Below are 12623 nucleotides of genomic sequence, written 5' to 3'. Positions count from 1 at the left end.
GATGTCTATCGGTGGGCCATGTGCTTGGAAGATGATTGCCAACATGTATCCTGGGGAATAGAAATAAAGGGAAATTTCTAAAGGAATTTTTATATGTTAAAGTAGACTTACAGGCTCCTGGGGGTCGGGCTAAGATTGCCTTTTGCCCTTAGCAAAGTACGGACATCAAGGCAGTTGGGTCCGTAGAGGAATGTCCTCTGCCAGTTTCAGGGACTTGGCAATGTGCTGCCCTGGGCTTGTGCCTTGTTCTCAGCTAGTCCTCTGTTCCCCCATCAATATGGTCATATGGTTATACATGAGGTATGAATCTTAGATTGTGGCTGCAAAGGAGAAACACCTAATACACTGTCACAGACATTGATAAAATTACCTTATATTTCTCAAGTTTTATATAATAGCAAATAGCCCACCAGTTCAGCCAATTCTATTTTTCAGATAAAACATGATTAAGTTACTTTTTCACATTCACCTAATTTGGTATTATGAGCCAGTTAATACTGCATAAAGATAAATTATCTTCCTTCTCCTCCCACTCCACAAAGCACTTACTGTATAATATACACAATTTTATTTGGAACTACTCTTTTTATATCAGAATAGGCAGTTATAACAAGTACCTTCAAAGATTAGTGGCATAATACAATAGCAGTTTATTTGTCACTCATATTCACAGTCCAGTGAGTTAGCAAGAAAACCCATGTTCCTTCTGTATAGAACCTCCACCCATTCATAGCAGCTTGAAGTACCTGTTGGATCTAAGTAGAAGATAAGCAATAAGTGAGAAAAGATTTGGAAGTGAGGCCTGGCAGTGTCATATGTCACTTCTGCCCACAGTCTTTGACCCATTTTAATTGTAAGAGAGGCTGGGAAATGCACTGTAGCTCTATACCCAGGAGAAACATGAAACATAGCATTGGTCACCAGAAGGACAGGTAGATATCCATTTCACTCTTTCTCATATACAAGGAACACACACACCTTTGCCTCAGTGGATACTCAAGAGTCTGGGTTGGAAAATTTTTAAAAACTGCTTTTACTTTTCACCTCTTTCTGTGCCCTATCCATGCACAGATAGGCTCAGCCTTTGAATATCTGAATTGATCCTTCTTTCACTCAGTGATTTGAAAGAGAATGTTAGGGAGCTAAGGTGAGCCAAGGGTCCTTCTTGGTAGTATCTTTTCAGGGACTTCTTCCAAGTAGCACAAATCTCAAATAGTGGAGGGGTGGGTCAGGAAAAAAGTCAAAAAAGCTAAATTCTTAAAAAGGAAGTTTTCCTCATGAAATCTGTATAAAGACAAGGACCAGTATAGGATCTAGGGATCCATAGCCCTATCCTCTTACATTGGAGCAGAGACTCTCAAGCCTAATTTGATAAAAGAGCATAAAGCAGACTAAAGTATTGATATGGAACTAGCCAAGAAAGTCAACTAGAATAAATTTTATATGACAGTAGTTAAGTCCTGTCCTTTTCTTGGCAGTAATGAATCCTATAGCAGTTATGTTATAGATAATCCTAAATTCCTCAGACTAGTAGATATAATTAACATAATTATATATTTAGAGATAGGTTACATTATGCAGAAGGGCCATACAACCCCAAAATCTAAGTAGCTTAACAAAAAAAAATAAGTATGTATTTTCCCCACTATATGTCCAATGCAGATCAACAGAGAGGCTCTGCTCATTGCCATCACTCAGGTACTCAGGCACATGGGAGCTATATCTTGATATACACTTCTCCAATCACTAGAGCATTGGTAAGGAAGGAAGTGACATATATATATAATTTCTAGTCACATACTATAGAAAACAAAATTATTAGCCATGTGCAGCCTCAAGAAAAGGGAAAACGGCAATATTTAGTGAATAGTACTAATGATTTCTGCAAATTCTAATAAAAATCCTAATGGGATTTTTGAGGAGAGACTTGGCAAAGCTTTAAGGAATTCATCTTTAAATCTCAAAAAATAAGTAGGTAAGCATTACAAAAATTTTCAGGTGAAGAAGGAAATTAGAAATGTGCCTAATTAATACACTGTAACAGGAATAGATACACTAAATTGTTAGTCAAGTCAGACTAGCATATATTAATATGCTGTTGGAAACACCATAAGTCAATGAGTATGGAGCAAATTAATATAGTTAGGAAAAATAAATTTTACATTGGGGAAAACTTAGTTTGGATATTTAGCTCAAATTATGTCTTAAAATAAATACCAGATAAGTTAAATGTACAGTCTTAAAATGTTAAAAACACTCTAAAAGGAATATAAATGATTTTGAGATTACAAATAAGGAATACCTTTTTAAAAATAAATGCAATTGGAAAGTTGGTAAAGGAGAAGTTCAATGATTTGATACATAAGTATCAACCTCCAATTTGCCATTAAAAATTAAAATAAAGATCTTCAGGAAAATATGGCAAGTTGAACACACCATTGCTCCCTCTCAAACTACTTTAAATATTACTAAAGGGATTTTTTTTAAGAAATAAAAGAGAATGAACTGGGTGGTGGGCACTGAGGTGGGCACTTGATGGGATGAGCACTGGGTGTTATTCTGTATGTTGGCAATTGAGCACCAATAAAAAATAAATTTATTATTAAAAAAATAGAAGAGAATGAGAGGAATGAATAAGAATAAAATTCTGCAAGCCAGTGAGCAGAGCCAATTTAGCATAACTAAGAAGGTTGAATTTTAAGCCACAAGTAAGAAAAGCCAAGAAGTACCTTGATTTGCAATACCAAATATCTGGCATGTTTCTCAGTTGGTGACAACAATGATTTTTTTTTCTTTTTTTTTTTTTTTTGTATATTTTTTTATTGGAGTTTGATTTACCAACATATAGTATAACACCCAGTGCTCATCCCATCAAGTGCCCCCCTCAGTGCCCATCACCCAATCATCCCATCCCCCCGCCCACCTCCCCTTCCACTACACCTTGTTCGTTTCCCAGAGTTAGGAGTCTCTCATGGACAACAATGATTTTTTGAGATGAGAGTGAAGGTAGAGTTAACACAAAGTTCTTTTAAAAGTCTGTATCCAGAAATCACCCAACCATAAAATTGTCCCTCTCCAATTCAGAGAGCTTAGGTTTAGTTCCTGAAGAGGATATAACAGAGAGTAGTTGGATATAACAGGATATAACAGAGGTGAACTGTAGGCACTGTTGAGGATGAGGGGTCCTATGATGACAACAGATTAATAATGTGCCAACTGTTGAGACACCATCTTCCAGCATACTTACCTCACCCCCTCTATCAAAACATTGTCATCCAGGTTTATATCCTCTAGACAGGAGACTGAAGGATTATTCTCTGCAAAATCTCTTTTCCAGAAAGAAAAGAAACTAATATGTTAAATAGCAGATGTTTCTCTTTGAAATAGTTCAGCCAGATTGCCCTGTACTAAAGCTTATAGTCAAGCACTACCCATTGAAACAGGACTGTGAATCAGCCTTATAGCTTTCCACTCTTGAATATAAATAACCAAGGCATCTGAGAGAATCCTTTGACATCAAAGACAATGAAATCAGAAAGAAAACAAAGTTGGAAGAAACAGATGATGTAGGAAGATGAAAACCTCAAAAAATTAAAAAGCTATCCCCTCTGTAGAAAGATGAAAACATTTTGCACCCAAGGAACAAGTACTGAATACTGTGAGAAAGGAATAACACATTAAAAGCAAAGAGCTCTTAGATACTGAAAATTGAAAAGCAGAGTTTATATATATATGTGTGTGTGTATATGTATATATCTATATATACCTATATACAGAATAAAGAAAAAAAAAGAATAAAGCAGAATTTAAGTCAGTACAGGCATTGGTAGACAAAGAAAACTTCTCAAAAGTAGAACTAAAAACCAAAAAACGTAGAAAATCTGAATCAAGGAGGCCCAACACCCAAATAGTTGGAGCACTAAAAGAAAGAACAGGAAAATACATAAGGGAAGAAATCATCAAGGAAACAATTAGTGTTTTTAACAAAAAGTGTTTGGAAAACTTCGTTAGAAAAGTTAGAAGTTGGACTCTTATTAACTTAAAATAGATCAAAGGCCTAAATCTAAGAACTGAAATTATAAAACAAACAAAACAAAAAAGCTTCATGATGTTGAGTTTGGCAAAGATATGACAATTTGTCTTGGATATGACACATAAAACTCAGGCAATAAAAGAAAAAAAAGAATTTCATCAAATTTAAAACTTTAGTGCATCAGAGGTCATGATCAACAAAATAAATGTCAACCCACTGTATGGGAAAAAAAATTTGAAAATCATGTATCTGATAGAGAAAAGAAATAATAACATCCAGAATATATAAAGAACAATTTATTTAACAATTAAAAAATTTTTTTAAATTGACAAGGGCCGGGGATCCCTGGGTGGCGCAGTGGTTTGGCGCCTGCCTTTGGCCCAGGGCGCGATCCAGGAGACGCGGGATCGAATCCCACGTCGGGCTCCCAGTGCATGGAGCCTGCTTCTCCCTCTGCCTATGTCTCTGTCTCTCTCTCTCTCTCTGTGTGTGACTATCATAAATAAATAAAAATTTATAAAAATAAATAAATAAATAAATAAATAAATAAATAGACAAGGGCCTGAATAGACAGTTCTCCAAAGAAGGTATACAAATAGACATTAAACACATGAAAAGATGCTCAACAAATTATTAGGGAAATACAAATCAAAACCACAGTGAGATACCACTTCTTACACCCATTAAGACGATTATTTACTCTCAGTAAAACAAAAAGTTGTACTAGAAATCATAATGTATACTATGTGTGACTTGACTGTGATAGCATTTTACATAACAAGATAATAAATACTGAATACTCATTTAACCAGTATTATGAAAATATTAGGAAGATGAGTATTAGGAAGGTGTGTGTGTGCACTTGTGCACTACTGGTGTGGAGGTGATGGTAAATCTGAAAGATGGAAATAGAGCTACAGTCTCATTTTCCACACTAGAAAATCAAAAGTGAAAAATAAAAAAATCAAGAATCAGGACTACAGTGTTGCTGTTTAATTCTGGGAAGACGTGACCCTTGGGTGGCTCAACAGTTAAGCATCTGCCTTGGGCTCAGGGCGTGATCCTGGGATCTTGGAGCAAGTCCCAGCATTGGTCTCCCTGCATGGAGCCGGCTTCTCTGCCCTCTTCCTGTGTCTCTGCCTCTCTCTCGGTGTCTCTCATGAATAAATAAATAAAATCTTTAAAAAATAATAATTCTGTAGAAGGAAAAATTAAAATAAATAGATGAAAAAGTTGGAAGTGTTTACTTCTGGATCATCAGAAAAGTTAGGTTGCCTGGGCACTACTAATTTTTTGCCCTAAAAAGGTTGCAAAATTGTAACAAAGTATCTAAAAATTAAACAACAAACTTAGAAAAAAATTTGAAATATACCCTATAGATAAGTGAGTACTAAATAGAAAAAAAAAAGTAAGTCATTAATACACTTAAGAAAATTGTTCAGCCTCACTAATAATTTGAGAAATGAAAATGAGATATTTTAATTTTCTGTGTGAAAAGCAAAGATTACCTAAAATGTAAATATTCAGTAGTTACCACAAAACAGTTAAATAGTAAGAAGTTTAGGAATGTATAAGAGTGGGCACACCTGGTAGTGCAGTGGTTTAGCGCCGCCTGCAGCCCGGGGTCTGATCCTGGAGACCGAGGATCGAGTCCCGCGTCGGGCTCCCTGCATGGAGCCTGCTTCTCCCTCTGCCTGTGTCTCTGCCTCTCAGTCTCTCTCTCTCTCTCTCTGAATAAATAAATTAAAAAAAAAAACTTATTAAAAAAAAAAGGAATGTATAAGAGTTAAGAAAGTTAATATCTTTTATTGCAATAATCGCACTTCTAAGGTATATACACTTTTAAAAAATCAAAAAATATATTCATAATAAATATTGTTTAGATTTAATAAAGTATTTCAAATAAAAAATAAGAGAAATAAGTTGTATTCTTACAATTTTGTGAAGTGAAACTAAATGTGAGAATTAAAACATTTATTTTTAAAGCATTTTAAGAGATATAATAAGTAAATGTTCTCAATATAATGTTGGGAAATATCCCAAAGTATTGGATGGTAGGATCTGGTGACTTATAATTTTTTATGTATTTTCTATGCTTTCTAAAAATTTTCCAATGAATATATGCTATTTTTAAGTTAGCTCAGTCAAAAGATAAAGATCCTTGTTTTTTTAAAAAGTATTCTTATCTAAAATAGCATCTGACTGCCCATGACTCACCATCTCCCAATTTGCCACTAAGATATTTGCAAGAAGTCCTAAAACTCACTCGTGGAATCAACAAGAACTGAGAGAAAATTCCCCAATCATAAATTACTGAATGTAATAATTAAGTAAAAATGAATTAAGATAAGGAGCTCAAAGCAAATAGAAATATTTAGGAGAGCTGGTTCAGATGTATATACAGCAGTAAAATTTACAATCAAGTAAAAATCACATATTGCCAAAATTACCCTTGAAAGACTTTTTTATATTTATTATATGAGCCCTTAAAAACTCAAAAGCAAAGAATTTCTTTTTGTAAATCTGTGGCCTTATTTTTTTTCTAAGGGGAGTGGGAGCCAAGGTCTGATTGGAGAACAAGGAATAAAAGTTTTTACAAAAGGATTTTTTTCTCTCCCTTTGCTAGGCATATAGAGTTGATTTTGCTTAAATTTAATGTACTTCTCTATAGAAATATTGCTAAGGGTCAAGATCATAAATGTTTAGTTATATAAATCTAAGAGATTATGTAATTTTTTTCTTTCAGCAGTCTAGAATAGCTGCAGGAAAAGGCAGCTGCTTCATTTAAGTTTGAAGGTTTGTTTGTAAGATAAATGCAACCGAAGAAAATGAAACAAGGAAATTGGGAGTTCTGGTGTTAAGTTGCTGAAGAAATCAACAGAGCATCTCAAACAAGTGATAACAGAAGGACCTAAAATATTAAGAAAATAGATTGTAGGTAAAATTGACAACACAGTAAAAATAAGAGAAGCAGTAAGAATAGGAAGTTGTGCCCAAAATTTGGCTAAATTTGAAATTAAAGATTACAGAGGTAAATATCTGAATTAGCAGTTAACATCAGATGGGAATAAGAGGGCAACCTGGGTGGCTCAGCGGTTTAGCGCCTCCTTCAGCCCAACACCTGATCTTGGAGACCTGGGATCGAGTCCCACTCAGGCTCCCTGCAATGTAGCCTGCTTATTCCCCTGCCTGTGTCTCTACCTCTCTCTCTCTGTCTCTCATGGGTAAATAATAAATAAATAAACAAACAAATAAATAAATAACAAATGGGAATAAGAAGCATTCCCATTAAAATAAGCAACAAAATAGGAATATGTGCCATTGTTATTATTTAATATTGTTCTGGAAGTCCTACTAAACAGTGCACTGAATCATGAAGCAGAAATGAGAGCTACAACTATACAACTATTGGAAAGGGGGAAACGAATATATTTTTAATATAGTACTGTATACCAAAAAATATAATCAAAACTATTTGAATTGAAAATAGAAATTAAAATAAATAAGTAAAAATAGAGTATAATGAAGTGGTGGTGTATAGAGAAGTATTGAAATATCAATAGCTTTCTTTCATATCAGCAGGAAGGAGTTAGGATATTTAATGAAGCAATGCTAAAATCACAACAAAAATGGTAAGTTATCCATGAATAATCTCAATGACAAATACTTCAGATTTATATGAAGACAAACTTGACAGAGCGATCCAAGTATTTGTTCAAATACTTTTTCTTTAAAAAAGACCCACCATGCATATAATTATAAACTAAATTCATTCCTGAAACAAGAATATAGAATGACAGATGCTCTTTTGAGTAAGTGCTAAGTTAGATAAATAACCCATTAATACGAATCTAAAATAGGTGAGCTAAAATGTCCTTTATTTAATTGTTCTTATATTCTTCAAGAGAAGTATAAGTTTATGTGTCCTAAAACTATCAATAACACTGTTTCAACATGTTCATATTACAGTTGCATATCAAAACTTTACACAGCTCAGAAATTTTTATTACAAACTGCTGCTGTTAATTTTTTAAGCATAACTGCCACTTGTAGTTATATTCTTACAGTTCCTTTGGAAGGACTAAGAAGTCAAAACCAGTTTGAAGAGATGAGATCAAGCTACATTAGAGAGCTCATCAAAGCAATTGGTTTGAGGCAAAAAGGAGTTGTCTCTAGCTCACAGCGTTTCTACCAACTCACAAAACTTCTTGATAACTTGCATGATGTAAGTATTTTGTGTTCTAGGATATCAGTGTTTATTTTCTGAATTTCTATAACCTTTTAAATGTTAATCTACATTTTACTTTATATGGTTTCTTCAAACTCATATTTGTACTATATTTTAAAAAAACTATATTTGCATGACACTGCTCAGAACTTATATTGTGCTTTTTTCACTTTCAATGTATATCACCCAAATATCCTTTTACTAGTATTTGTATAACTTGAGAGTAATTTAATTGTATAGGAATTGTGATACATTTTCCTGAATATGCTCTAAAATATTTTGCCTATTAGAAAACATTTTATATACAGGAAACAAAGCACAAAGGTATAGATGTGGAAAATAAGACTCTCATATCATTTTGGATGGAATTACAAGTTGATAACAGTGCTAATAATAATGGACAATATAGTAATCTACTCACTGGGTCAAATTTGAGACCTTATTTCTGAAAATGAACAGATAGCCAAGGATTATTAGCCATATAGGTAAAGCCTGTGTAATGAAAGCCAGAAATCAAATACACAGAAAAAAAGTAATGAAGGTAAAAGCATCAGAACAGAGAACAGAAAAAAGATTTTAAAAAAATAAGATATTCAGAGAACTAAAAATGATATTGCATCCATGAGACAAAAATAGAAAACATTTGGAAGGAACATTTAGAAAGCAAATACTTTTGGATAATTAAATATAGAGAAACAAAAAATTAAAATTTAACAGAAGGGCTAATATTTAAGTATCAGAAAAACTCAGAAGAAATAACAAAAAAGATAAATGAAAAATTAGAAGAGACAACAAATTTAGGGGATTAATCTAAGGAAGTTCATTCTCCAATAAAAGGAATTTCTAAAAGAACAGAGAAAATCAAGGTGAAGAAATTACATAATAAATCTTAAAATAAAAATTAGTGGACCAGAGGGATTTGAATTTTCTGATTGTAAAAGTCCAGTGCACAGGTACAAAACAATTGAACAAAGGCACACTATTTTAGGAATTTTAAAATACCAGAAATAAAAAGACTATCCTAAAATAGAGTAAGGAGAAAAGAAACAACTCACATAAAAATTATCAGGATTCAAAATGATGGACTTCTGAACAGCAGTTCTGGAACCCAGAAAACAGTAGATCAATGGCTTCAGAATTTTGAAGGAAAGGAAAATCTTCAAAGAATTTTATACCTAGCCAAGTCATCAAACAAATATGATGGTACCTTAAAAAGGATTTTCAGACATGCAAGGTCTCAGAGAGCCTACCTCAAATACCATCTTCTCATGGACGTCTACAGAATGTTTTAATGATAAAACACTGAAATAAGACAATAAAGTAGAAGATCCAACCCAGGAGAGATACAAAAGGATATTCTAGCACATTAACTGTGCTAAGCAATTATTAGTCTAGATTGGAGCAGTAATGCACAGGGTTTCAGAATACTAGTACCAGGGAAAAAAAGATGGAACTAGGGAGTACCAGTATGTCTGAACATGCTCAGATGAATTTTTAAAATTGTGTCAAAGAATTAGACTATGGCTTTGTGATAAATATAAAGGAAACAAAGCAAACAGAAACACAAAATGATTAGCTCTAGCAAAATAAAAATACGTCATATATGAAAGGAACTGTAATCCAGCAGGAACAATAAAAATTTTTATAATATAATTACTGGATATTGATTTAGTAAAAAATTGAGATAAAGCTATATAGAGAATGGGGAGAAGAAAACTCATACATAATTGGGAGCGGTATCTAGTATAGGAGAGCTGAAACCTCATGTTCCATAATAGAAACTAAATCAATAATATCAAATTTGAAAAACAAAATTTGTTAGAAATACAGAGATAAATACTTAAAGATATTGAAAGAAGTTGAAAATGGCTAAAGAAGTTGAAAATGGTTGCATCTGGGGAACTGGAATAAGAATGGGAAGAACTCTATGAGAAAACTGCTGGATTTCATTGTTACTCTTGGGTTCTAATTTGACTTTTAAAATTACTTACATTAAAAAAATAAAAAAAATAAAATTACTTACATTAATTATTTGACAAAAATTAAGATTAAATTAAAATGAAATATGTTAGGTTGTTTGTATTGACAGAGGAAGAGTCAATATATTGTTATGTAAAAAAGCCACCCTGTTAACAAATAGACTTTATTAAATAATTGCATTTTATATATATATATATATATAAAATGATATATATATATCATTGTGTATACTGTGTATATACCTGGGTATGTTTGCATACATGTATGAAAAGAAAAAAGAACTCAAAAGAAAGACACCAGAATGTTCATATCAGTTATCCTGTGGGATTATGAATGACTTTCATTTCTTTAAATCTTTCTGTGCTATCGGAATGTTTCATTGTATGTAATATTTTACATGTTATTTTAGAAAGTGAAGAGAGTTATTTTGGAAAGAAAACTTTATGAGTATTTATATTGTTAGAAAAATAAGTTGTCATGTTTTATTATATAAATGTATTAATTTTTTACATGTTTCTTATCCATTTGTAAAACTAACAGCTTGTCAAACAGCTTCATCTGTACTGCTTGAATACATTTATCCAGTCCCGGGCACTGAGTGTTGAGTTTCCAGAAATGATGTCTGAAGTTATTGCCGCACAGTTACCCAAGATCTTGGCAGGGATGGTGAAACCTCTGCTCTTTCATAAAAAGTGAATGCCATTTTTATCTTTAACAATTAAATTTTGTGGTATGTCTGTTTCTCTTTTGGTCAGGATTGTGAGGTCTTGGGATTTTACAATTTTCTTCTCAAAGCCTTACATTTATAACATATCACATTGTGTTAATTTCAGAAAAAAATGTGAAGTTTTGTTTTCTGTATAATGCATAATTAGAATTTTAAGGTGATTCTGTGTGCCCATATATTCTTTAACAGTTCACAAGATTAAAAAAGTACTAAAATTGTTTGCCAAAGTAAACTTAGTCTTTTCCATGCTATTTCATATCATTTAAGTGAAGATTTTTAACTTTTGCATTTAACCAATCTTCTACTTTAGAGGAAAAAAATCTTATATGTAAAAATAAAAAGTTATTTTATGTTCCTCCTAGGTAGTTCCCTTTGTCTTCTTGAGTTTATTTACAAAAATAAGTCTTTAAAATGGTATGCAAAATTTTCTCTACATGAGCGTATATAAATTTTTGTGAAGAGAAAATTCATAACCTTAGGTTTTCTAAAGGGTTTTTAATGAAAAAAATAGAAAGAGAGTTTAAAATTTCTGAAATAGACTAAGGGTGTGATATTAGGAAAAACAGCTCATATATTGACTGTTGCCCAAATTGGAAATCTCTAAGAGAGTTATTAAGGAGAGCCATATTATTATGACAACAGTATTAGGGGTTTTGTAGTTTTTTACTAACCTTTTTGGGGCCTTGTCTTTTAATAAAATATTGAATATCGAAATAGCAGTCCAGAAGCATCTGTGGCCTAATGCCACCCCTTTCCATCTGGCGCAAGTGGAAAATCACTTAACCTTACTGATTTTTTATTTCCTTACCTTTACCACTGCAAAGTGTTCCTTTTGGTCAGAGCTCCTTATTCCCTTCTTAATCAAAAAAGAAAGGAAGGGAGGGATGGAAGGATAGGGATGGAGGAAGGGAAGAGAAAATAAGAAATACTATTCTCTTTCTTTACTCAGTGGGAGATAACGACAAATCGAAAGTTTTTGACTGCCTCTGATCCAATTCTAAGAGAGAAATTTCAAGAAATACTAGATACTGTCTTAAAATAATACAGCCAATTACAATAACTAGAAAACACAATTCACACTGTTGTATGAACTGAAAATATTACATTAGAAAATGGACAAGAGTTCTTTTCTGAGATGAGTCACTGGAGATCCATTTATTTTTTAAAGATCTGTCTATATATCTGTATATGTAAATATAGATAGATATATTAAAAAATAACAGGAAAAACTAAGTTCATCCATTGATAAAATTCAATTAAAAGTATTGTTCTCTATATAATTTATACCATTTTTGGCATATATTATACATTTATGTCTTTATTGTACATAAATTAATATATATAATATTTTTAACAGCTCAGAGTAACTAGTAGACCAAATTCTTTTTCTAAATTTTTAAAAAATTGGACATTATCTCACAAATAAGACATACCACCTTATGTAAATTAATAGTTGTTAATGAGAAAACCAAAGTAACTGAAAACAATATAGAAAACATTTACTGACTTCTCCAATTTCTCAATGCATTTTGGAGTACCCATTCCATTCAACTGATAAATCCTTGCTGTTTACCAAGGGACAGTAACATTTCTGAATGAATACTAATATAACCCCCAATAAAGATAAAGTGGTTTCATCTGATAAAAAAAATGGC

General features: G+C 32.4%; 1 protein-coding gene across 2 annotated transcripts in view; it reads left to right on the top strand.

Annotated features, from left to right (window-relative positions):
* Positions 1-10937, top strand: part of PGR (progesterone receptor) — a 107816-nt gene extending 96879 nt beyond the window's left edge. For both annotated transcript variants that reach the window (XM_041730587.1, XM_041730588.1), the window contains 2 exons: positions 8101-8258; positions 10782-10937. In XM_041730587.1, the coding sequence (XP_041586521.1) occupies positions 8101-8258; positions 10782-10937 (314 nt within the window). The remainder of the gene's footprint in view (positions 1-8100; positions 8259-10781) is intronic.
* The last annotated feature ends 1686 nt before the right edge of the window (positions 10938-12623 follow it).

This window comes from Vulpes lagopus, chromosome 15 (genome assembly GCF_018345385.1).
Source record: "Vulpes lagopus strain Blue_001 chromosome 15, ASM1834538v1, whole genome shotgun sequence".
In the NCBI taxonomy this organism is placed as follows: Eukaryota; Metazoa; Chordata; class Mammalia; order Carnivora; family Canidae; genus Vulpes; species Vulpes lagopus.
Note: the sequence above shows the minus strand (reverse complement) of the source record. Positions and strands in the feature narration are given on the sequence as shown.